This window comes from Caretta caretta, chromosome 7, assembly GCF_965140235.1.
Source record: "Caretta caretta isolate rCarCar2 chromosome 7, rCarCar1.hap1, whole genome shotgun sequence".
NCBI classification, from domain to species: domain Eukaryota; kingdom Metazoa; phylum Chordata; order Testudines; family Cheloniidae; genus Caretta; species Caretta caretta.
In genome coordinates this window covers 1,770,925-1,798,473 of record NC_134212.1, presented here as the reverse complement: position 1 = coordinate 1,798,473, position 27,549 = coordinate 1,770,925, and the positions used below count along the sequence as shown (strand labels likewise).

Genomic DNA, 27,549 nt, shown 5'->3' with positions numbered 1-27,549 from the left:
CGGGGATGGAGGGAGGGGGACATCTATCTATATAGGCCACCTAAATTTTCAATAGAGAAATGTCACAGTGAATCTAACTTACCTTGTAAATTACACCTAAGAAGGAACTATATATAAATTAATTACATTCCCTGCACCTGCATAGAGCCCAAATTACATAAACGGGTTCAGCACAAAACAACTTGCAGGATCAAGGCTCTCTATTAAAAAGCAGACCTTACAGATGCAAATTTACATTGAATGATTGCAAATGCAGAAATACTGGATAACCTAAATATACAAGAATGAAAGTTTGCTATAGGATGATACAAATGTTAAATTGAGGCCTTAAGAAAAAGGCTGAATGATATATGATCCACTCTCACATAATACAATGTAAGTAACGACTATCAAAATGCATATGCACAGAGAGTTATGCATGGAACCTTGTTCTCATTTCTTGAATTTCTGAGCACTTAATCATGCAACTGTACCATTTGCTCAACATAGTTTTCAGGTTTAATGAAATTTCCTAGGGGTTGTTTTTTTTGTGTTTTTTTTTTTGTTTTTGTTTTTTTAAACAAAAAAAGATATTGAAAAGGTTCCATAATCTAAAACTGTTCACATTGTTCTCTATCTCTAGATACAAAGAGAACATTTTTTCACCCCAACTCCTTTCCCAAAAATAGCTGAAGTGTTTGGGTTGAAACATTAAAAAAAAAACACCCAAAAAGGCTGAGAAATCTGAGCCCCAAATAATAAAGTCTGGCTTTTCCCACAGTAACTTATCTTCAATTTAAATCATTTTAAACTACATTTTTAACAGGTCTTGAAACTCAGTATTCCCCTCAAGCAGTTCCTTTCTGCAGTCTATCTTTCATTTGTGATCTTTCCTCATACTCCAGCATTCCAACCTAAACAGTATCACCACAACACTGGTCTCAAATACACGGATATTCATTTTTATCTAAAATGAGCCTTCCACATCTTGTAGAGTTTTCCAAATGCAGTAGTGGCTAGACCAATTCATTTTATGTCATCTTCACAATTCCCATTCTTTGATACTAATCCTCCAAGGTACACAAATTTTTCCCACTTGTTCTAATTCTTTGTTTCTATCTTCAATCTTTACCTCTTTTTTTGTCTTCCAGTTGCCACAGTTTGTCTTCTCTATGCTGATCTTCAATCCAATTTTTCTGCTTTCCCAGTCTACCTCATTAATTATTCTCTGTAAATACTCCTCCTTTGTCAAAGCCATGACATCAATATATAATCTGTAACTTCAAGGTTATTCACTGTCTTCCCATGTAACATGACTTCTCATTCCATCTCTCAGTGCTATAGCCATTGCTACTTCCATTACAAAGCTGAGCATATCTGGCAACAGTATGCATCTTTATCCCACTCCTACATGTCTTGAACCATGCAGTCTGCTTCCTGTCTACTCTCACTGCACTCCTCAACTTGCTGTAGATGTTTTCTATCAGATTGAGCAATTACTCAGGAATGACATGCATTCTCAAGACTTGCCATAACCCTTTCTGCAAAATGATATCAGAAGCCTGTTTGAAATTTATAAAGTTGTTGCACCAGATTTGGTTGTGTTCTAGGCGTCATGCTGTCTGGAGCGGCTCACAACTGTGAGTGCCAAACTTAGGTTAGAATGTAAGAAAACAGGGCAGACACCCCAAACTGGTGGTATATTCTATAATTATATTTCACCAAGCCAGTAACAAATTTGAACTCCTGGATCACTATACCAATCTTACTGTGGAGTCACAGACAGCTGCCTTCAGCACTCCAGTCTTATCCTGCCACCCAGACAAACTGGACTTGGTGATAATGGTCACAAACAAACAAAAAATAATCACACCACATCTGGTTATTTGCAATCCCAAAGAATCAGTAACTTACCCTAGGTCAGCTGGTACTTTGGAGCTCACACCAAAGAAAATGCTGACAGCCAATTCTATAGTAAACTAACTACAGGTTTATTAGCTAAGAAAAAATGAGAGTTATTGAGAGTTAAAGCAGGTAAAATATAATAGGTGAATCAAAGTTTGCAAATCCAAAATGACAGCAGTTGATGTAATACACAGCTAGTTTCCCAAAAGTCTTTTCATGAAACCCTGATGTTTCTGGGGATCTCCACTTTGCATGTCATATCCTCTCTGTAAGAGTTCAAGTAGTCAGCGATAAGGATTATTCTTTTGAATCAGGTTTCAGAGTAACAGCCGTGTTAGTCTGCATTCGCAAAAAGAAAAGGAGTACTTGTGGCACCTTAGAGACTAATCAATTTGAGCATAAGCTTTCGCGAGCTGCAGCTCACTTCATCGGATGCATAGCCGATGAAGTGAGCTGTAGCTCATGAAAGCTTATGCTGAAATTGGCTAGTCTCTAAGGTGCCACAAGTACTCCTTTTCTTTTGAATCAGGATTTATAGTGTCTGCTCAAAGATGACAATCTGAACAATGTCTTCACCTGTGTGGGGCAGTGAATTTCCATTGTCAAACATAATGACCCTTACTTTGAAGTTAGCACTCTTCTTCATTTACATATCCAAGGCTCCAATCGCATTTGATGGGTAATTTACCTTTTACATTGTGTATATCCCTGTAATTAATGTAACAGCAAACAACAATCCCTCATTAGTTTTCATGAAGTTTACACATCATCAAGTATATTCTCATCTTAACACTGACACATACTTTTGATCTAGGGTTAACTAGTTACAGGAATATACATAATGCAATGCAATAGCAATCAATGGGTTATAGACAAATGAAGACAGTATCTTTAACATTTCTTTTAACTAAACTAATACACAAATGAATTGGCCTGATTATACTACAATACCTTTTGTTGCTCCTTTAATTTCTATTAGCTTATGAGTGAACTAGCCTCCAGCCCAGTCCTGAGCTGGCACCAGGGTAGACAGCATCACACTAGGTATTTCTCCAATACCTGTCTTATCACAAATAGTTGATCTACTGTATTTCATCTCTGTTTAAATCCAAATCACTCTTCTGCAAGCACTGCTTTATTCAGATACCTCTTCATTCTCCTCTGCAACGTCTTGACGGATGCTTTTGCCAGCATGCTCAATACAATGATTCTTCTGTAGTTCTTTCACTTACTCTTAACTCCTTTTTTATAGATTGGTAGTATTATCACTTTCTCACATACACTTAGCACTTGATCTTGCTTGCAAATTTTGTTAAATAACTTGTGCATCACCTTTATCACATGTTCCTTGCCTGCTTGCAACAGCTCTGCGATTATGTTGTCACTTCCTGGTGCTTTTTTCTTTTTCAAACTTTCTACTGAGATCTTTACTGTGTCTTCTAAGAGTTCCACCATCTTGTCTCCCATATTTGTACTGGGAAGCTTCTCCGGGAGCTTTTCATCTGTGTTCACAACATTGTACAGGTCTTCAAAATACTCTTTCCATCGCTTATTCTTTATTTGTTCATCCTCAATTAATTTGCCCATGCTTATCTTACACCTCTGTTCATGGCCTGGTATGTAAGCCAAGAGTGGAGGAAGCTTACCTTATAGAATCATAGGACTGGAAGGGACCTCGAAAGGTATCTAGTCCAGCCCACTGCACTCATGGCAGGACTAAGTATTATCTAGACCATCCCTGACAGGTGTTTGTCTAATCAGCTCTTAAAAATCTCCAATGATGGAGATTCCACAACCTCCCTAGGTAACTATCACCCTAACAGTTAGGAAGTTTTTCCTAACGTCCAACCTAAACTTCCCTTGCTGCAATTTAAGCCCATTGCTTCTTGTCCTATCCTCAGCGGTTAACAACAATAATTTTTCCTCCCTCCTCCTTGTAACAACCTTTTACATACTTGAAAACTGTTATGACCCCTCTCAGTCTTCTCTTTCCAAGACAAAACAAATCCAGTTTTTTCACTCTTCCCTCATAAGTCATGTTTAGACCTTTAATAATTTTTGTTACTCTTCTCTGGACTTTCTCCAATTTGTCCACCTTTCCTGAAATGTGGCACCCAGAACTGGACACAATACTCCAACTGAGGCCTAATCTTACGCGGAGCAGAGCGGAAGAATTATTTCTGGGGTCTTGCTTACAACACTCCTCCTCATACAGCCCAGAATGATGTTCGGTTTTTTTGCAACAATGTCATACTGTTGACTCATATTTAGCTTGTGGTCCACAAGGACCCCCAGATCCCTTTCCGGAGTACTCCTTCCTAGGCCATCATTTCCCATTTTGTATGTGTACAACTGATTGTTCCTTCCTAAGTGGAGTTCTTTGCATTTGTCCTTATTGAATTTCATCTTATTTACTTCAGACCATTTCTCCAGTTTGTCCAGATCATTTTGAATTTTAATCCTATCCTCCAAAGCACTTGCAACCCCTCCCAGTTTGGTATCGTCCGCAAACTTTATAAGTGTACTCTCTATCCCATTATCTAAATCACTGATGAAGATATTGAACAGAAACAGATCCAGAACTGATTCCTGTAGGATCCCACTCGTTATGCCCTTCCAGCATGACTGTGAACCACTGACAACTACTCTCTGGAAACGGATTTCCAACCAGTTTTGCACCCACCTAATAGTAGCTGCATCTAGGTTGTATTTTCCTAGTTTGTTTTTGAGAAGGTCATGCAAGACAGTATCGAAAGCTTTACTAAAGTCAAGATATACCATGTCTACTGCTTCCCCCCATCCACAAGGCTTGTTCCCCTGTCAAAGAAAGCTATCATGAAGAGGTTTTAAAAACATAAGACTAACAAAAACTAGTATAAGACATGCAGCTTTAATCACACATTTGTATGATAGCTCCATGTAACTAATATAATAAGGTTCAGCTATTGCTATTACAACTCCTATAAATTTATCAAAAATGTGCAGTGAAAAAGATGAAGTTGCAACCATATTACCTAACATAATTTTAGCCCAGTTGCGTGCATTAGTAATCTGGTTTTACATTCGCTGCAAGTTCACGCTAACATATAGAGCATAAACAAATATCCTGTTTCTCAATAAAGACTGACTCATTATTGCACTGATCATCAATGAGACCACTAATACTTCAACACTGAAGATGCAGTGAAATGCCTGTATGTCCCCTTTCGATGGTCACTTAGCCATTCTGCCCCTATACTATGGAGTTCACAGCCTTTGGACATCTGGAATAGCTCCATTTTCTCATTTAAAATTTTATTTAATTGCTTTTAACCAGTTATTGGTTCAGGATGGATTACTTTAATATTTACATTAACGTAAAATGGCTTGAGACCACCCCAATAAGGTGCTTTAATGAGTTGTCACTGTCCCTCCAAATTCACCACTGCAATAGTAAAATATATGCTAGTGTCAAAATAATGAAAAAGCTCTGATTATGGCCCGCTTCCTTATGTGCGGCAACACCCTTGTCTCCAAATCATGCCCTTAACTGAACCTGAGCAATTGCACTGCAGACTAATAGGGCTGCCTAGGTGTAAATGAGGACATAATTTGGTCACAAGGGGACTATACATGTGAAAATAATACAAAGATCCTAAAAGATCCTTCCTTCTCATTCACTATCACAGGAAAGGACCCACCCCAACTATCTAACCTCAGGCTGAATTTGCACAGATGATTTAGAAAAAATATCTTTTTATTTAAAAACTGAGAATATTTGAACTGGAAATAATTGACAGACAATAAACAGGGAACTCACAATGCCATTTTCACAAAAGTACTTTTAGAAGTAGAACTACATTAACTAATTTCCTGGACAACTATCCAAGTTTAGTTAAATGAAAATCAAAGAGAATTTAAGATGATTTGTGCTGTGCTCTGGCAGAACAACAGTGGAGTTCTGATGGTTCAATAGCACTCACTTTCAATGTCAACTTAAAAAAAAAAAAGAACAAAACAGTTGGTGAAATCAAATGAGAAAGTTGCAAAATATTTAACCATGTGGAAGAACTATGCCTGGGAACAAATGCATCAATTATGCTTCCTGAACAAATAGACATTTGCAAATCTGACATTTTTAGCTATGGCAGTGTAGCTGTAGCCCTGTCGGTCCTAGAATATTAGGGACACAAGACAGGTGAGATATCTTTTATTGAACCAATTTTTGTTGGTGAGAGAGAAAAGCTTTTGAGCTACACACAACTCTTCTTCAGGCTCCTCCCTGTGGCTCGAAAGCTTGTCTCTCTCACCAACAAAAGATGGCCCAATAAAAGATACTACCTTGCCCACCTGTCTGTCTAATTTTTAGCTATTATTTTCTGGAGGCATGGTGCAGGCATCTGCTGTTCTTAAGATAACTATCTCTTCAGGTTAGACACAGTGACAAAAACTGACTATTGGAGAAGGCCTTATTTTGTGCATTGTGCTGAAGATAAAACTGACAGCAATCTGGAAGATTAGCAAGAAGAAATAGAAGCAGATTCAAATGAAAGAAGCTGAAACATTCCCAGAGTTATTTAGATGAGTCTTTTCTGTGGCCCCTGTGACATATGTCTTCAGAAATGTACCCTGACTGAATGGTTATTAATGTTGAAGTTGCCTTAAAGCCTGAAATTGTCATTAATAGGAAAAAGGTTTTTCCACTAACCTATCATTTGCAATCTATTGATTTCTAAAATAAACAGAGAGAATTATAATTTAAATACTATAACTACTATGTAATGTGCTAAATACAACAGACAAGTGTTAATAGGCCACAAACGGGAAAGTCATTGCTTTCAATAAGCACACATTTAAAACCTTTTAAGAAGTGTATTAAAATAATAAGGGAAACTTTACCTGATACTCTTCTGTTAAATCTGTTAATTACTGGAGCTGCAAAACAAAGAAAAAAATCAGTTAAAGGTGAAATTACTGTTTACTAAAATAAGTCATTAAGAATCAAAATGATCACATTTGGTAATACCACTATATTTTTTCTATTTTATATCCCACCCTATTAAAATCTTACAGACACTTTTCATCCGCTTCCTTATGTACAGGAAGAGTTTGGATATTTAAAGCTAAGCTAGATTGTCCAAGACTGTTATAGAATAAAAAATAAAACAGCCCTTTAGTACGTGGTATTTTCTTCCCATTACATTAATCAGGTTACCATCTCAATCTTCTTTTCGATAAACAGATTGAGTTCCTTAAATCTCTCATTGTAAAGCATTTCTTCAGTCTCTCAAGTCATCTTTATGGCTCTTTCTGCACCATCTCCAAAATTTCAACATCCTTTTTAGAATGTAGACATCAGAACTGGATGCAATATTCCAGTATCAGTCTCACCAAGTCTGGATACAGAGGTAAAATCACTTCCCTACTCCTTGGTTCATCCATCCAAAGACTGAGTTAGCCTTTTTGCCACAGCGTCGCACTGGGGACTTATGGTATGTTCAGTTGTTTGAAAAAGATCTCTTGGTCAAAGTGGACAGTCTGCTCTGATCCGAGATTATGACCTTGCATTTGGCTATATTCAAACACATTCTGTTTGAATGGGCCCAGGTGAACTAGTGATCCAGATTGTTCTGTATAGCTGTCCTGCCATCATTTGCCACTATAGGTTCTCCACAATTTACCATCAATGGTTTTATATTTACTGTAGATCATTGATGAAATATTGAATAGCATCACATATGGAATCAATCCCTGCAGAGCCCCCCACTCAGAATACCCCCATTTCATGATTCCCTATTGACAACGACTTTGAGAAGTAATAACTTTATAAGCAGGCCAGAGAGCTCCTCAGCCAACTTTTAGGAATCAGGTGCAAGTTTTCTTGGTCTGCTGTTTTTTCGTTTTTTGTTTTATCCCTAGCAGATGCTGTTCAATATCCCCTTCATTACTAATGGACTGGAAAGTAGTTCCTCATCATATGATATGAAAATATCATCCTGCTTCTTTCCAAATACAAAGCAGAAATATTTATTGAAAACTTCTGTCTTTTCTGCATCTGCACAGATAACTTTCTTTAAATGAAGAGTGGAACAAGCAAAAGTAGAAAGATAAAGCTGAATGGTGCCGCTGAAGACAAATAATGGCACTAGGGCCACTCTTTCTGCCTATGTGGAAGAAAGAATGGCAGTACAAAAAGAATCAAACCAAAACCTCACAGTCTCCTTCCAAGGAGAGAAAAGTGAAACTATGCAATCAAAACTACAGACAAGCCCAACCAACAGCTAGAATGGCTATATTGGCAGACTACCATAAAGAACAATGTGCAGTGCTAGCTCAAGACACACCAGAGAATCACAGCCCCGTATGGAAAAAATGTTTCAAGTGGAAGAAAGAATGGACAACAACAACTAGGGATGAATGAAAAATATTAGAGACTGAGACGTTGGATGGACCAGGGAAGCGCAGGGGCCTGAGAATTATTATGTATTTTGCTGAAGGGAAAGAAGAAATAAAGCAAGAAGCCTGGGATTTGGATCAGATTTATCAACATTTCCGTATTTACATAAAAGTGTATCAAAATAGGGAGTTCTCTCCAAGAACACTCTACTACATCAAGCATACATGAACCATGCATAGGAGTGTTATAGTGGCCATGTCAAATAGAGTTTTCCCACTTAAATTTTTATTAAAAACTTACTTTGTTTTTAATAAGAACATTGCCATGATAATTTGATCACAGAACTTTAGAGGGGTGTGTACAAACACACACAATTTGTATGCCATATATCAAGGTTGATAGAGCAAAGCATAAAAACACTTTTTGATACTTCCTTACAGAGATATCCACTATATAAGCTTAGGAGCACAATTTGTGCCCCACTCTTGTACAGTGCACTGGCTGTAAATACCAAGGCATCATCTAAGACCTGCATGATTACTTTGCCTTATATTTTGGAGCACAGTAGATCTGGGACTTTTAAATGCTACCAGTTGGAAATGCTGAATTGTACACACAAATGCAACTCAGGTGTTTATGGCACCTTTTCACAAATTTAGCTCCAGGGATGCAGTAATTTTAACTCTAAATGCAGTTCACTCCTCAAGACAATCAATCATCACATATGAGTATATGAGCAAATAAAAAAATCTGCCCCTTCACTTCCATGGATGCAGAGTCTGAAGTCTTTAATTTGCTGAACATTTTTCAAAAGCTATCGTATTTAGGCATGTTAACATTCCAGAATTGCACCACAAATGAAATATTTACATTATTACATAGCTACTATTATTACCAGAACAAGTCAGTAACATAACAAACCAACGAAGGTAGAGACTATTACTAGAAGTCATAACATGAAAGACCTACCATATTTTACTACACTAACTCTCCGAATCACCATAGGGTAACAATTTTCTGCTGAAGTAAAATTTCATCTCATGACTCAGAAATTCAATTTTTTTCTTCTAACATAGCTGGCATTGATATGGGATTGATAAAGTTTTTTGCCTTTCAAGCTTCTGTGAGCAGTAAATACAACATCTGAAGAAGCTCTTAGAAGAAAGACAATATGGATATTGAGTGATCAACTGTTGTGACCTGCACAGGATGTGCCATGTTTGTCTTTCTCCCAGAGGATAGAAGCAAAGGTTAAAGGACTAGAGACCTACGTATCAACCCTGCATTGCATCAGAGAAAAGGAAGACTTTCTGGATAGAAGTTAGTGTTTGGTACTGCAGGCACAGCATGTTGAAGAATCAGAGAGGGTAGTACAGAGCAGAATGGGGAAGAAAATTAGTAGCATGTGACCTCCAGAAGAAGAAAGAGGAGAACCTGTGTACCCCCACTGCAAATAGAGGTAAGAAGCCGTTTTCAGGCTCTCTGCACAAGTACTATGGTGGAGAATGGTTTGGAAGAGTCATCTGAGGCAAGAGACCAGAAGGCATGGGATCCATTGTCCTAGGGGGTTCCACCACCATCACTCCCAAGAGGAGGAAAGAGGTGGTGGTGTTCGGGGACTCCCTCCTAAGGAGAGCCGAGTCACCCATCTGCTGTCCAGACCGGGAAACTTGAGAAATGTGTGCTGCTTGCCTGGAGCTAAAATTCAGGATGTGATGGAGTGTCTGCCAAGACCGATAAAGCCCTCAAACCGCTATCCCTTCTTACTTCTCCATGTGGGCACCAATGATACTGCCAAGAATGACCGTGAGCAGGTCACTGCAGACTATGTGGCTCTGGGAAAAAGGATAAAGGGGTTTGAGGTGCAAGTCGTGTTCTTGTCCATTCTCCCTGTTGAAGGAAAAGGCCGAGATAGGGACCATTGAATTGTGGAGGTAATGCATGGTTACACAGGTGGTGTCAGAGAGGGGGCTTTGGATTCTTTGACCTTTGGATGTTGTTCCAGGAAGAAGGATTGCTAGGAAGAGATGGGATCCACCTAACGAAGAGAGGGAAGAGCATCTTCACAGGCAGGCACGCTAACCTAGTGAGGAGGGCTTTAAACTAGGTTTGTCGGGGGGTGGAGACCTAAGCTCTGAGGTAAGTAGAATACTGGGAGGAAACACAAGGAGGAGGGTGCCACAGGGCAGGCCTCCTGATTCATACTGAGAAAGTAGGGCAATTGGCTAGTTATTTTAGGTGCCTGTACACGAACGCAAGAAGCCTGGGGAACAAGCAGGAAGAACTGGAAGTCCTGGCACAGTCAAGGAACTATGATGTGACTGGAACAACAGAGACTTGGTGGGGTAACTCACATGACTGGAGCACTGTCATGGATGGGTATGAACTGTTCAGGAAGGACAGGCAGGGGAGAAAAGGTGGAGGAGTTTCACTGTAAGTAAGAGAGCGGTATGACTGCTCAGAGCTCCAGTCCAAAACTGGAGAAAAGCCTGTTGAGAGTCTTTAGGTTAAGTTTAGAGGCAAGAGCCACAAGGGTGATGTCGTGTTTGGCATCTCCTATAGACCACCAGACCAGGAGGATGAGGTAGATGAGGCTTTCTTCGAACAACGAACAGAAGTTTCCAGATCACAAGTTCTGGTTCTCATCGTGAACTTCAATTACCCTGACATCTGCTGGGAGAGCAATACAACAGTGCACAGACAATCCAGGAAGTTTTTGGAGAGTGTCTGGGACAACTTCCTGGTACAAGTGCTGGAGGAACCAACTCGGGACTGTGCTCCTCTTGACCTCCTGCTCACAAAACAGGGAAGAACTGGTAGGGGAAGAAGAAGTGGATGGCAACCTGGGCAGCAGTGATCATGAGATGGTCGAGTTCAGGATCCTGACAAAAGGAAGAAAGGAGAGCAGCAGAATACGGATCCTGGACTTCAGAAAAGCAGACTTGGATCCCCGGGAGGCTAATATGAGGGGGGGGAAGGAGTCGGGAGAGCTGGCTGTATTTTAAAGAAGCCTTATTGAGGGTGAAGGAACAAACCATCCCAATGTGCAGAAATAATAGCAAATATGGCAAGCGACCAGCTTGGCTTAACAGTGAAATCCTTGCTGATCTTAAGCACAAAAAGGAAGCTTACAAGAAGTGGAAACTTGGACTAGGGAGGAGTATAAAAATATTGCTTGAACATGCAGAGGTGTAATCAGGAAGGCCAAAGTACAATTGGAGTTGTAGCTAGCAAGGGATGTGAAGGGTAACAAGAAGGGTTTCTACAGGTATGTTAGCAACAAGAAGGTGGTCAGGGAAAGTGTGGGACTCTTACTGAATGGGGGAGGCAACCTAGTGACAGATGATGTGGAAAAAGCTGAAGTACTCTATGCTTTTTTTGCCTCGGTCTTCACCGTCAGCTCCTACACTGCTGCACTGGGCAGCACAGTATGGGGAGAAGATGAGCAGCCCTCAATGGTGAAAGAATAGGACTATTTAGAAAAGCTGGACGTGCACAAGTCCATGGGGCTTGGTGCAATGCATCTGAGGGTACTGAGGGAGTTGGCTGATGTGATTGCAGAGCCATTGGCCATTATCTTTGAAAACTCATGGCAATCGGGGGAGGTCCCGGATGATTGGAAAAAGCAAATATAGTGCCCATCTTTTAAAAAGGGAAGAAGGAGAACTATGATGTGATTGGAATAACAGAGACATGGTGGGGTAACTCACATGATTGGAGCACTATCATGGATGGGTATAAACAGTTCAGGAAGGACAGGTGGGGGAGAAAAGGTAGAGGAGTTGCACTGTAAGAGAGCAGTATGTCTGCACTGGATGGGGGTCTCAGTTCTGGGTCTTGATATTCAGTACCAGGATTGGTACTAGAACTAGGGTTCTGCTCCGAGGGAAGAAGTGGAGGTGCTCTAGATTCCGATACAATGGAGTAAGACCTTCTAGAATGTGTCCCCTGCATTGGAGGAAAAGCCCAAAGGTTCCAGAACAGCCACTGTGCTGGCATCTGCCACTGTGCAGGTAGCCAAGCCGCAGGTGGGATGCCCTGGGTTGGGTCTGTCATCGGGTGATGTCAGGTGGAGTGTTGATGCTGGCTCCTGCAGAAGACATACAACTCTGCCTCTCAGGATTCCCTTTTAGAAGATCAGGGAGGAGCAGTGCTGGCAAACAGTGCTGGCAGGGAGGGGACCAGGCTGTGCCATCATGACTGGTTTCCCTTTTCCTCTCTTGTGGTGGAGAGTCCATCGGTGCCAGACTAAATGGTGCCTGTTCCGGGGTTGGAGTCAACAGCACCAGACAAGTTACAGGAGCCTCAGAGTGGCCCAACATGGGTTGCACTCTGCTACCATCTCTTTGCCCCGCAGACCTCGGAGTTGGGGGATCGCTTTCTGTCCATCTTCTTCTGCTTCTTTCTCGGCACCAGTGGAGAACGGTGTTGAGAGTCCCTTACCATAATCATCATCTTCTGCACCGGGAATGATGGACAGTGCCAGAAGTCCTGAGAAGCAGAAGGAGCATCCTTTTCCAGTGCCAGAGATGTGAAGCAGTATTGACGCTCCTAAGAGAAGTCGGAGTGACTCAGCTCCGAGGGATGACTAAGTACTGCCTCCATGAGGAGAAACCTAAGCCTAACGGTCTATCTTTTTTGGTGCAGGGCCTGAAGCTTTTGCAGATCTTGCAGTGTTTCCACATTTGAGCTTCCCCAGGTACTTAGGCAGCTGGAATGGGGGTCACAGACAGACTTGTGGCATGAAGCACAAGACAAACTCTGGAGACTGAGGCATCCCTAGTGCCCAGAGGAACTTACCCCGCTGAGCGGGGTTTGCTATCCTAAATAACTGTCTTAATAACTGAAACTTAACAACTACAAATAGAGATGACTATACAAAATAAAAGAATCCAAGTCCACTGAAGGAGTATATGTGAAACACAAGGACAAACTGTAGTTCCAGCAACAGTAAGAAGGAACTGAGAGGGTGGTGGGTTGTCAGGACCCTTTCTATCAGCACCATGACCATGCAACTCCAGGGGGCACCAGAATCAACCCGACAGATACCACTGAGGGGAAAACTTTCTGGTGGCAGTGCTGGAGGCAAGCACACACCAACACTGGAATGGACATGGGCAAGCACTTGAAGAACAAGAATGTTCTTTGCTTCAGAAAAGCAAGGTCCATCCGCAGAGACCAAAAACAAATCATGAACAAATAAAAGCAAATCCCTTAAGATTTTAAAATTTTCCAATCAGATCACTTAGGAACTTTTGCATTGCTTTCATCGAGGTTTCATCTGTAGCAACAACACTCAATGTGGGAAAATGCAACATCTTTCCTGTTAAATTTGTCTGAAAGATTGCAAGATTCCTCTGATAGGGGAACACTTTTTCAAACAGATCCCCAACATGGCTTGCACAGCCTTGGAGCTGCAAATTGAGGGAATTAAAGTGATCAGTACTGAAAAGATACCTGTGACATAGAGGGGACATCATTAATAAATTCTAGGAACTCAGAAACCTTATTGGTCTTGTGGTTTGGAAGGAATTTTATTATTTCTTTTTAAAGTGCACAAAATATCTCTAACACATACCCCCTACTAAACAGCAAATATTGCTGTGTTGCAACAGGTCACTATATTTGGTTGAAACGTCTTGTAAAAGAGCTTTAAAAACACGATGTTGCAAGCTAGAAGTTGAGCATATGTAGTTCACTAATCTCTTCACAACATCCAGACAACTTATCACACAGGACAGTCTGATGAATAACACAGTGAAGTGTATTTAATGAAGGATATATTGCAGCCAGACTTGAAGCAAAGCCCTTCTCTTTCCCTCTCATGGAGAGACCTCTGTCTGTAGCAAGCAAGTTTGCTTTCTGCAGATCTAAACTTTTTTTATTTTTCCAAAAAAGCCTCTCTCCTGTGGTGTAGGTTTCTAACTGTATTAAGCACAAAAATTCTTCCTTGAAAATTTCACCATCATAAAATCTAACGAACAGCAATAGTTGTCCAGTATCACTTAAATCTCTTGATTTGTCCATTGCAAGAGACATGTATTTGGGGTTTTTAAATCAGAAAGCAGTGCTGACAGACAATCCTCAAATTACCTCCAATTTTCGCACTGCCATGGAATCAGACAGGGGAACTTGCTTCACAATGTCATCTTTGTTTTTATCTCTGGCAAAAAGCTCCTCCGGCATTTACAACTTGTACTCTTTCACAAGCTCGGCATCTAGAAAAGGCTTTCTTTTTAGCTAGTACTCACATTATCAGAAGAGAGGTAACTGTTGCTTTTTCCTGTCCTCGTGCTGATGTTGTGAGAATGACATCTGAAGTGTGATATGGAGAATTCAGGATTTTCAATTTTGTCACATCTTGCAACACTGCCAGGAGGATAGGCTGTGTTGAAATTTGTTTGCTTTGATTCAAAGTGGCGCCTCACGGTGACAACCTTACAGGCGGGTACAACAGTTTGGCATATCAAACACAAAGGTTTTGTGTTTTAATGAGATGGTATAATTAAAAGAAAATCCTCTGTCCAGTTTGAGTTAAAAGCTCAGTCTTTGCTGTCGACTTTGGAGGTTTACTCCCACGCATTCATTTTTTGGTCCATTTCCATCACTAACGAAAAAGTGAGTGGCATCCTAGCTCAATCGTAGCTGATGCCATTGTGAGAACTTAAGAGCCAGTCAGTTACTTACTAAGGAAGCCATAGGCAAATGATAGGCAGCACATCACTGTTCGTGAATTTATTTATAAACTTTATATTTTTATTTATATGCGAGCTGGCGGGCCACACAGGAAGCCTTGGCAGGCCCACATTTGGCCCCCAGGCCACCTTTTGCGTATTACTGATGTAGACCCTGCTGGAGTGCTTGTTTGTTTGAAACAGTACTATTAAAATGCACTATGGAACTTAGAGGACACTAGCATGATCTAAAGGGACCAACTAATGTGCAACACTGACTTCAGAAATCACATCCCTGCACAGAGCATTACCCCTCCCTGCAGAAAAGCCCTAAAACTCTAGAACCTAACTTCAGTGGACCACTGCTCAGTCACACTGCACTGTCAGATCTATTGGGTTCAGAGTTAATTATAAACTCTCAGGAAAAAGATGGTATGCATGACTGTGGATACCTCTATGAACTGGTGCTTTCAGTGCACAGCGGTGGTAAAGAAAGTAACCAAGAAGTCAGCACAGATGTAATCACTTTGAATAATGAGTTCCGTTTTTGTCATGCTCTCAAAAGTGACACAGCAGAAAAACCAAGAGAAATACAAGGAGATATTAAAATCTTACTTTTCCTTTCCAAAACTATCAATGGTAAAATGAGAGATAAGATTACTACATGGCATAAAGAAGCATTTTTGACCGCAGATTCCATGGAGCACTGTTCCCCAAAAGGAGGACTTACAAGAGCAGCTCTACTGTAATGTTCTTCAAGGCAGAGGAGCGGTTACAGATGACAGTCACATTAGTAAGAAAAGGTATGCTGCCAAAAATGTTGTTTGATGTTACTGTCAGTTAGCTTAGCAAGAATATGAATAGTTTATACATTAATTAACTAAGGTTGGAAGATCCTTCTCCCCCTACATGACAAGTGATTAATGGCTCCATGTCTAGTTGGCAGCCGGTATCTAGCGAACTGCCCCAAGGGTCGGTCCTGGGGCTGGTTTTGTTCAATATCTTCATAAATGATCTGGAGGATGGTGTGGATTGCACCCTCAGCAAGTTTGCGGATGACACTAAACTGGGAGGAGAGGTAGATACGCTGGGTAGGGATAGGATACAGAGGGACCTAGACAAATTGGAGGATTGGGCCAAAAGAAATCTGATGAGGTTCAACAAAGACAAGTGCAGAGTCCTGCACTTAGGACGGAAGAATCCAATACACCGCTACAGACTAGGGACCGAATGGCTAGGCAGCAGTTCTGCAGAGAAGGACCTAGGGGTGACAGTGGACGAGAAGCTGGATATGAGTCAGCAGTGTGCCCTTGTTGCCAAGAAGGCCAATGGCATTTTGGGCTGTATAAGTAGGGGCATTGCCAGCAGTGATCGTTCCCCTCTATTGGACATTGGTGAGGCCTCATCTGTAGTACTGTGTGCAGTTTTGGGCCCCACACTTCAAGAAGGATGTGGAAAAATTGAAAAGCATCCAGTGGAGGGCAACAAAAATGATTAGGGGACTGGAACACATGACTTATGAGGAGAGGCTGAGGGAACTGGGACTGTTTAGTCTGCAGAAGAGAAGAATGAGGGGGGATTTGATGGCTGCTTTTAACTACCTGAAAGGTGGATCCAAAGAGGATGGATCTAGACTATTCTCAGTGATAGCAGATGACAGGACAAGGAGTAATGGTCTCAAGTTGCAGTGGGGGAGATTTAGGTTGGATATTAGGAAAAACTTTTTCACTAGGAGGGTGGTGAAACACTGGAATGCGTTGCCTAAGGAGGTGGTGGAATCCCCTTCCTTAGAAGTTTTTAAGTTCAGGCTTGACAAAGCCCTGGCTGGGATGATTTAGTTGGGGATTGGTCCTGCTCTGGGCAGGGGGTTGGATTAGATGACCTCCAGAGGTCCCTTCCAACTCTGATATTCTATGATTCTATGATCTACTTGCCTGTAAACAAAGTTTTTAAGATTATATGACAGAGTCAGATGTATAAATAAAGCAGTGCTTGCATATTCTGATTACTGAGGTTCACAAAAACATGGTTTACGTCAGACACAATAAGAAACACTCCTGGCCAATAGCCGTACCACCTTACACTATGAGCTTGTCAGATCTCACAAGCTGACTCACAGAAATGGGCAGAAACTTCAGCAGGTGGTACTTTCCCCTCAAACAGTAACTACCAAGATCTTCTTCCACTTCCTCTTCTCTAATCAGGTCTACCACAAACACAGACCTTTGGATCCTTTTACTGACTTCCTCTTTCATGTTAAGTTCAAGCTCACTTTGCTTTCAAGATTTTTCAAAACCCACCCCCACCTAACCTTTTTATTTCATCACATCGACTCCCTTTTCGCGGAAGACAGTAGCCTGTCGTAGCCCATCAACACAGGGAATTTCATAATTGAGAACACTGTGTGCAGCATCCTGCTCTGATTATCTCAGTTCCATTTCAGTTCTATAGTAAATACACAGTAATAAATTTTGTAAAATGAATTAAGTCAGGCATATGAGACCTCCGTACAATACCAGCCTATTGTAGTGTTTGCTGAGAAGCAGAGAGGGACTACCATTTTGTGTGGCAAAATACAGCATTTGTGGAGAAGCAAAGTGTAAATAAGCAATAAGTTGACTATATAAAACAACAAATGGCAACATAGTTGCTCTGGTGCACAATGTGAGCAGGACCCCATTGTTCCAAACCCTTAAAGATGCACCAAAGTATAATGTGGCATCTTTAGGGCTATTGAAAATCAGATAAATATTCAGCTTCAGTATCCATCTTTAACTTCAACAAGCTTATCTAGCATAAACAGCATGAGCGGTGTTGATGGATTATCTCTTGAGGTGGATGAAGGGAAGATATCCATTCTCATTCTCCTGGGATCTCCAGACAGCATTCAAAAGAGGTGATTATGAGTTTCTGCTCCATCTCTGGGAGGTGGCAGGGTTCCAGGGAACACGATAAAATGGCATGAGTACTTTCTGGAGACATTCAAAAAGTAAAAAGAAAAGGAGTACTTGTGGCACCTTAGAGACTAACCAATTTATTTGAGCATGAGCTTTCGTGAGCTACAGCTCACTTCATCAGATGTTTACCGTGGAAACTGCAGCAGACTTTATATACACACAGAGAATATGAAACAATACCTCCTCCCACCCCACTGTCCTGCTGGTAATAGCTTATCTAAAATGATCAACAGGTGGGCCATTTCCAGCACAAATCCAATACAGACTAACACGGCTGTTCCTCTGAAACCATTCAAAAAGTAGTGCTGGGAAAACTATACTTCCACCCCCACATGCCTCACTTGCAGAGTCCCACAAGCTAAGTTCCCTGTAAGCTGTGCGCCCGTGCAGCAGCCTTCTTAGCACCATGCAGGCACTTAGGGAACCCGCCCGGGGACCTGCCATGGCAAGGGCGCCCCTCCCCTGGCCCAAATCTAGCCCAGCCCCAACTCTGCCGCAGCTGGGGCAGCCCTCCCCTGGCCTGAACCCAACCCCAGCCAGGAGCTGCCGGGGGAGGGGCGTCAATCCAGCAGCCCCAACCCCAGAGCTGCCACAGCGGGAAGAGCTGCCTCTCCCTGCCAGCCCAGGTGCTGCTGCAGGAAGAGAGAGCTGGGTGGGAGTCCTCTCTCCTCGCCATAGCCCAGCGCACCCTCCTGCACCCTCAACCTCTAATCCCCAGCCCCACCCCAGAGCCCACACCCCCAGACGGAGCCCTCACCCCCTGCACCCCTCTGCCCCGGCCCCACCCCAGAACCTGCACCCCTACCGGAACCCTCACACCCCTGCACCCCAACCCTCTATACCAGCTCTGAGCCCCCTCCCACACTCCATACCCCTCGGCCCCACCCCCACCACATGAATTTTGTTATGTACACTAATATGAAGGTGATGTGTCACACATCACCTCCATATTGGTGCACATAACAAAATTCATTCCGCACATGGGTGGGAAAAATTAGAGAGAACACTGCCCACAAGGTTCATTTCTCTCTTCAGTCTTATTCAACATTTTCAGGCAGCCATCAGGAGAACTGAGGAGACATCACTGATTCAAATGCCTTATCACCACAATATCACTTTGATCAAGCTAGCTGTGTGCTTGTCATAAGTCAGAAGGCTGAAGCTAAACCCAAGTAAAACAGAAATTATGCTGGTTGTCAGAGCAAAACGCTTCAAAAAAATTCATAGCCATGGTGCAGTCTCCTCTGGCTGAAGATATGTATTCACGATTGGTCACGTCAGTCCCCAGCTTAAGAGAGCTCCTGGATTCCTTCCTCATGTTAAGCTCACGCATAACAGTGCCCACAAACAACATATCCTACCTTCTACAGCTGGAAAGGAAAGAAATGTCCCATCCTGGCAGATGGTGACCTAGCCTCAGGAAGTAATACTGACCTTCATTATCCTCCTAACTGAACAATAGCAACGCAGCTTACTTGGGCACGAAATGATCAGCCCTCAGCAAACTCTAATTTGAACACAATGCAGCAGCATGCCTCCTCAGCACTAGCCATATTAAAACCTGTCCTCCACTTGCTACACTGGCTTCCCATACAATAATGTGCCAAATTCAAAGTTTTGGACTTATCTTCAAGGAGTTCCGTCATCTGGATCTGGCAGGGCTCAAGGTGCGGGAAAAGACAGGTGCTGGTTATGATGTTACCAGACCAAGTGCCAGCTCATGCGAAGGCCCCGAGGCCTCACTGAACACTGACAAATGCATAGCTGGAAACCAGTCTGGCTTACCTGTGTGTTAGCACTGTTAAAACAGATGTTAAATTGATAAGAACGTGTTTAGTCTTGATGAAATGCTTGTAGGATGCGGCATGTTACTTATATCTGTAGCCCATGGTATAAAATTATATTGCGTGTTTGCATTGTAATTGTACATTGTTTCTGTATGGTTTAGCTCAGCAAGCAGGAAAGAAGCATTAATGTAAAGTGCTGGTCCTGCACATAAGCAGCCCATTAAAATCAAATGAGCTACTGTGAAACATCAAAGAACAAAGATTTTGTTGATTGCCCTCCAAAACTCACACCCATAAAGAGGAGACACTTGTTCCATTAGTTTGAATACTGGGGGAAGGGAACCAGAAGGTACTGTATCACTGTGCTCCTTGAAATTTGGAGAGGTCAATATTTCTAAGTTGAAGCAAGAGATCCTCAACCTGCTTAGCTTGGGTTAGCCCTAAAGGACATACAGAGCTTGTATATTACAGCATCTTCTACTACAAGGGTGGGACCTTGGTATAAATGGCTGAGCTGAGTTTGTACATTATTAATCAAACTGTTACATTTCTGATTAATAGTACACTTGACCACAGAGTGGAACACACACTGTTTGGTGTCAGTTCCTTTTATTTACTGCCTCTTTCAGCACAGGTGTATTTCGCTAACTTGATAGCCTTACTTCATCACTTTCACTCAACTAAAATAAATCCATATGAATGCAACCCCTTTCCTTCCTAACAGGATTGCCTAGGTGGTAAACCATATCATTAAAATTTACAGTATTTTTCCCAAAGCTGTATCACTTATATAACTTCCCTTTATAAATGTAACTTTATTACAATTACAGTATTAGATTCCATCAAGTTCCCTAATTTTCATTACTGTATCTGACAATATCTGATATTAATTTAAATTTTAATTCATTCACACAAATAGAGAAAAAGAGGAAGTCTCTGTCTGCACCAGTGGTGTACTCTTAAGAAAAGCTGCAGCAAGTTTTAGTGCTGCGGAGTACTGAAGAAATCTAGCCATTAGGCCTTTCATTTTATTTTCTCAGTCCTCTGTTCTATCTTTTTCTAAAATAGCCTTGATGCCGCCACAATTCTTAAAAGTAATAACTCATAACTTTGGGCCCTTAATTACAAGAACAGAATTCGATTTTATGACGACATTTGTGGTTGCTTTTTATTCTTGCAATAGGAAACACTTTGGCAATTTTTTTTTAAATCTTGCATGACATTTATACTAATGGGCAGATTAAATGTTTTGCAGTCTACCATACACCCAAAACAGTCTTAATTTTCTTGAGCATGGCTGTCCACAACAATGTAATTGTTCTGACTTGCAATGGACAACCAAGTTTGTTCCTTAAAGTGTATCAGAAGAAAAGCCCTAGTAAATAAAGGAACAAAGTTTACAACGTACTGCTTAAATTCACATGCACAGTACCCAGCTTAAACAAAAATAAATTTAAAAATATGAAACAGGTTTGGATTAAAAAAAACACCAGCAAGTGACTACTTCAAAAAGTACATTCATTTCAGATTATGGTACAAAATTATCCTGTGTGAGTGAGACGAAGACAGAAAACTGAACATAAACTGTTCCTATTTAACGAGTTAATTAAAAATTACCCAAATCATACTTAGGCTCACACTATAAACTCTTCACTCTGTAAATATTAGGAACAGAGTCGAATATGTCTGTTGAGATGACTGGCTGTGTGGAATGCAATGTCAAGTGCTGATAAGGAGGTCTGAGACTCTGGCTGTCAAGCCATTTTTCCTCACACCAAGATGTCAACAGGCTCATACCAATACATACAATCATGATGGAGAGAAAGTTTAACAGACTCAAGTTTCAACACTTCAGGATTTTCAGTAATGAAAATTTCAGAGTAACAGCCGTGTTAGTCTGTATTCGCAAAAAGAAAAGGAGTACTTGTGGCACCTTAGAGACTAACCAAGTTATTTGAGCATGAGCTTTCGTGAGCTACAGCTCACTTCATCAGATGCATACCGTGGAAACTGCAGCAGACTTTATATATACACAGAGAATATGAAACAATACCTCCTCCCACCCCACTGTCCTGCTGGTAATAGCTTATCTAAAGTGATCAACAGGTGGGCCATTTCCAGCACAAACCCAGGTTTTCTCACCCTCCACCACCCCACCCCCCCTTGTGCTGGAAATGGCCCACCTGCTGATCACTTTAGATCACTAAAATGCCCTGCAATTTTACTATTCCCAGGTAATAACGACATCTGCATCTCAGTGAGGATGGGGGTGGGAGGATCCGATCCTATTTTAACAATACTTCTCAGCAGATGCCAAGCACAATGAAATAGGGATGAAAGAACTGGCTTTTCACTGGACAGTGGAAAGTTTCATAGTTGTATAATTTTATAAAAATTCTTAGGTTTTTACTTTTCACCTCAGAAGCCTTAAAATTTCTAATTCTTTCTAATGGAAAGCAGGTTCTCTTTTTCTGTTTTGAACTGTTAAATTGCCAAGGTGGCAGCTTCTGTTTGATTAATTGTTCTTTTAATTTAAACAGTGATTTTCTGTGGTTTACTTTTTGTAATTAGATACAGCGTTAATGATCTCTTCTATTATGCTGTAGTTTTCCTGTAATTGTAGCCCCAAGTAGATCAAGCTGATAAGAAATATCTTAGAGAGATTTCTACCATAATGGTGCTTCAAAAAAAAAAAAAAAAACTGAGCAAAGGGAACTGCTGAGAGATCTCACAGAACTAGAAAAATGAACAAGGACTTTTAACAGATATTCATTGAATGACCCAATAGATCTTTTCCATCACTAACTTCTATCATGAATTATTTTACCTGAAATGTAAATATGAACTGAATTTTTATACTGAAAAATTAAAAATCATTGTTGTGACACTATGCCCCATATTACTCATAGAAATATTGTTATAATATGATTATAGCATATCTAAGATGTATTTCATGCAATATGGGTCATGTGAGATACCATTGGAAAGGTTATGATCTACTGAATATGATCATTAGTATACATGCATCATTTTTGTATCTGAAGTTAGGAATATTGTCTATGAACCTATTACAAATGTGTTTACACCTCAAAAACGCCCGCTAGACAGAAAACAATAGGTCTTTGAAGATGCTAATTTTCCACCTTCCTGGATAGCCTTCCTGTGGACACTGAAAATAAACTGAGTTATGGCTGCAGGGTCATGTGACCAAGTCCCCTGATCCTGGACTCCATGATAAAATTAGTACTTTTCCACTAACCAGGGGTGGGAATCACACTAGAAGACAAAGGATTCCTGCCATATGTAAAACCTATTTAAGGCAGGGGAGTGACAATCGTGGTTCTTTTGTCACTGAATCCCCACCCAGGATGACTGCTGTAAACATCTAAGAAACAAAAACAAGGGGGGGGAGAAGGACTGAGCCCAGGCTGGAAGTGTGTCTAGCCTGTGAATGAAATATCTGAAGTTTTAAGTTGCAAGCAAGACCAGCTTGCCTTCAAGAATCTCTGCAATCTGCCTAAAACAACATTTAGGGTGAGAATATGCTACTTGTAACCAATTTCTCTGGTATCTTAAGGCTTAGATTGCGTGTTTGTTTTATTTGCTAAGTAATCTGCTTTGATCTGTTTGCTATCCCTTATAATCACTTAAAGTCTATCTTGTGTACTTAATAAACTTGTTTTCGTTTTCTCTAAAATCAGTTTGTGGCATTCATAACTGGGGGAGAGGGGCAAAAAGCTGTGCACATCTTCCTCCAAATTGAGGGATGGTGCGAATTTCAACAAGCTTACGCTGTATAGTTTTCTGTGCAGCGCAAGATGATACAATTTTGGATTTACACTCCAGAGAGGGGGGTGCACTTGAGTGCTGGGCAACTCCTTAGCTAAATCTATTCCTTAGCTAAATCTTTCCTATGTAGAGCAGATCTCAGCATCTGTGTTAAACGGCAGCTGGGCATGTCCCTACCTGTGCTACAAAATATTTAGGTTGCTTTCAGTGACTAAATAGTGCTGTCAGCTTATTCACTAATCTTTTAGTTCTGAAGACATGAATTCCAATCCTGTTTAGATTCTAGGTTAAATGGAACAATACAAAAAAATGGCAGTGTCAAAGAGCTGTGCACTTCTTAGTGGCTTTCAAATTAAATAAAACATTGTTTGAGCCACTATTTATATATGACCATAAATAATTACATACAAAAATGTATGTAACTAATGTATGTAATGCCCATGCAACCTTAATCCTGCCTCCTTAGATGTCCAACCTGTGCATTGGATAAAGCCGGGGTCCTATAGAAAAAGTAACACGATCATGCAATTAAAGACTGTAGCGTAATGCACACACACAAGCGGGCAGAATTAAGACTGCACAGGCAATCATAATCCTATCATTTCCCAACTTTTGAGTGCTTGACTTTACAACCTAAATAACTCTTAATGTAGTATTTTTTTAAAATATAATTTCCTAGGAAATGAGGTAAACACAAATTCTATTATATTCATCTGGAACAACCACTCCATCGTGTATCTTTATCAGAGTTTGAATCCTGAATCTTGAGCTACAGAACTACCTGCACTGTTTGACAGCAGAAAGCACCTGTTATTTGGGGAAGCATGGATGGAAGAAACGGGCTACATCCAAGGAATGATCAGGGGAATAGAATCCCTGGCTAGTTTCCTTTCCTCCCAATTTCAGGGTGGTGGTGGGGCTCCTACCACTGATGCCAGGAGAAGGGTTACATGGAACAAATAATAGGAACTTCTCTAGGTCAGGAATCTTCAAGGTCTGCTGCAAACAGAGGGATCCAAACTTCTTAAAAATTTATGTAAATTTTTTTACAGTGGAAAACATTAGTCAACCTAAATACAGACTTGCTATCAGCTCTCCCTAAAACACACAGATCCCAGATCAAAACCGGTGAACTGAAAGAACATGAGATGATTACTTTCCACCACCCTTGAAAAATGCTACTTATCCAAAAAGAGTAATATTTTTGGTTGGCAAGTAAATCAGTTTTTAATATAACCATAATTATATTAACAGATAGGCTTGCAGAAATTTTGCCTGGACTGGTATGTTTTTATGATTGGTTTGAAGGCTGGTTTAAACAGTTTTTGTTTAACATACCCCTTTGTAGCTCAGCTGAAGTCATTAGAGACAACAGGTCACAGTTTCACACCAAATTGTGTGATGCAAGGAAACCCCAACTCTCAGCACTAAGGAGTTAATGCAGCCTGATTGAAGTACTTTTTCATTCTCTTGTGACTTGCACTATCAAAACAGCATTCCATATTATCTACCACTGCAATGACATGACCCACACAGACCTCTTTATTTCTTGCTGACATGTTTTTCTGAATTCTTGGCAAATATTGAGAACTTTTTTTAACAGAGTTAATCTTTATAACCCTCCTAAAACTTATCTATATAGTGGCACAGGTGTACAAGGTACCTTATAAACAAGGTCCCAGTCCTAAGGTAAAATCTAAATTAGAATGATACAATACATATAATGATTAAGGACCTGGCTGTATGAGAACCGCACAATAGAAGAGATTAGGAACTGAAGTCCATGAAGGATTTGAAAGAGGAGTTTTTATAGTACACAGAAGAGGAAGGATGTTCATAGTATAGAGAAAGTCACGAAAAGAGGTACAAAGTAATGAGTGGGAGGAGACTATAAAGCGAGCAGAGAGCAAGAGACGGGGTGTAGGAGGAAAACACAAGCTGAGATGTAGGTGAGGCTGTCGTGAAGAGTCTTGAGAGTGAGGAAGAGCAACTTGGGCTTAAAGACTAAGCCAGGAAAATTATTTGAAAAAGAGGGCAACAATATGAAGCAGCACTATAGACATTTCAGTAGTCACAGTGAGATAAGGCACATAAGGGTTTTAGCAGTTGGTACGGAAAGTTGTTTTGTTTTGAATATTGAAGAACACAAAAAATTTGGAAAGAGCCTAGACAGGGAACATTTGCAGGGGGAAGGCTACAGAGGAATTGAAGATGGCAGTGTGATTGGGGGAACCAGAATAATGGAGTCTTCAGCAATTAAGAGAGTATACAAAACACTTTAAGACTTGTAAAAAATTAAAAAACTGCCATCTATGAAAATAGAAAGTATATCCTGTCTAGGGAATCCTGAAGCATTTCCCAGTTGGTCAGAATCATAGGTAATTTTATACACATTTTCCCACACTGTTTCCAACACTTAGAATCATAGAATATCAGGGTTGGAAGGGACCCCTGAAGGTCATCTAGTCCAACCCCCTGCTCAAAGCAGGACCAATTCCCAGTTAAATCATCCCAGCCAGGGCTTTGTCAAGCCTGACCTTAAAAACCTCTAAGGAAGGAGATTCTACCACCTCCCTAGGTAACGCATTCCAGTGTTTCACCACCCTCTTAGTGAAAAAGTTTTTCCTAATAATAGTTTTTCCTAATAATAGTTTTTCCAATCTAAACCTCCCCCACTGCAACTTGAGACCATTACTCCTCGTTCTGTCATCTGCTATCATTGAGAACAGTCTAGAGCCATCCTCTTTGGAACCCCCTTTCAGGTAGTTGAAAGCAGCTATCAAATCCCCCCTCATTCTTCTCTTCTGCAGGCTAAACAATCCCAGCTCCCTCAGCCTCTCCTCATAAGTCATGTGTTCCAGACCCCTAATCATTTTTGTTGCCCTTCGCTGGACTCTCTCCAATTTATCCACATCCTTCTTGAAGTGTGGGGCCCAAAACTGGACACAGTACTCCAGATGAGGCCTCACCAATGTCGAATAGAGGGGGACGATCACGTCCCTCGATCTGCTCGCTATGCCCCTACTTATACATCCCAAAATGCCATTGGCCTTCTTGGCAACAAGGGCACACTGCTGACTCATATCCAGCTTCTCGTCCACTGTCACCCCTAGGTCCTTTTCCGCAGAACTGCTGCCTAGCCATTCGGTCCCTAGTCTGTAGCTGTGCATTGGGTTCTTCCGTCCTAAGTGCAGGACCCTGCACTTATCCTTATTGAACCTTGTCATAAATATAAAGGGAAGGGTAAACCCCTTTGAAATCCCTCCTGGCCAGGGGAAAGCTCCTCTCACCTGTAAAGGGTTAAGAAGCTAAAGGTAACCTCGCTGGCACCTGACCAAAATGACCAATGAGGAGACAAGATACTTTCAAAAGCTGGGAGGAGGGAGAGAAAAACAAAGGGTCTGTGTCTGTCTGTGTGCTGCTCTTGCCAGAGACAGAACAGGAATGGAGTCTTAGAACTTTTAGTAAGTAATCTAGCTAGGTATGTGTTAGATTATGATTTCTTTAAATGGCTGAGAAAAGAATTGTGCTGAATAGAATAACTATTTCTGTCTGTGTATCTTTTGTGTAACTTAAGGTTTTGCCTAGAGGGGTTCTCTATGTTTTGGAATCTAATTACCCTGTAAGATATCTACCATCCTGATTTTACAGGGGGGATTTCTTTATTTCTATTTACTTCTATTTTTTATTAAAAGTCTTCTTGTAAAAACTGAATGCTTTTTCATTGTTCTCAGATCCAAGGGTTTGGGTCTGTGGTCACCTATGCAAATTGGTGAGGCTTTTTATCCAACATTTCCCAGGAAAGGGGGGGTGCAAGTGTTGGGAGGATTGTTCATTGTTCTTAAGATCCAAGGGTCTGTAGTCACCTAGGCAAATTGGTGAGGCTTTTTACCAAACCTTGTCCAGGAAGTGGGGTGCAAGGCTTTGGGAAGTATTTTGGGGGGAAGACGCGTCCAAACAGCTCTTCCCCAGTAACCAGTATTAGTTTGGTGGTGGTAGCGGCCATTCCAAGGATAACGGGTGTAATATTTTGTACCTTGGGGAAGTTTTGACCTAAGCTGGTAAAGATAAGCTTAGGAGGT

The 27,549-nt window shown here is 41.1% G+C and overlaps 1 protein-coding gene across 1 annotated transcript in view; it reads right to left on the bottom strand.

Annotated features, from left to right (window-relative positions):
• The window catches only part of PRKAR2A (protein kinase cAMP-dependent type II regulatory subunit alpha), a 163,157-nt gene that overhangs the window by 89,094 nt on the left and 46,514 nt on the right, over nt 1-27,549 (bottom strand). Inside the window, exon 2 of the mRNA XM_048859373.2 lies at nt 6,763-6,798. Within this exon, the coding sequence (XP_048715330.1) occupies nt 6,763-6,798 (36 nt within the window). The remainder of the gene's footprint in view (nt 1-6,762; nt 6,799-27,549) is intronic.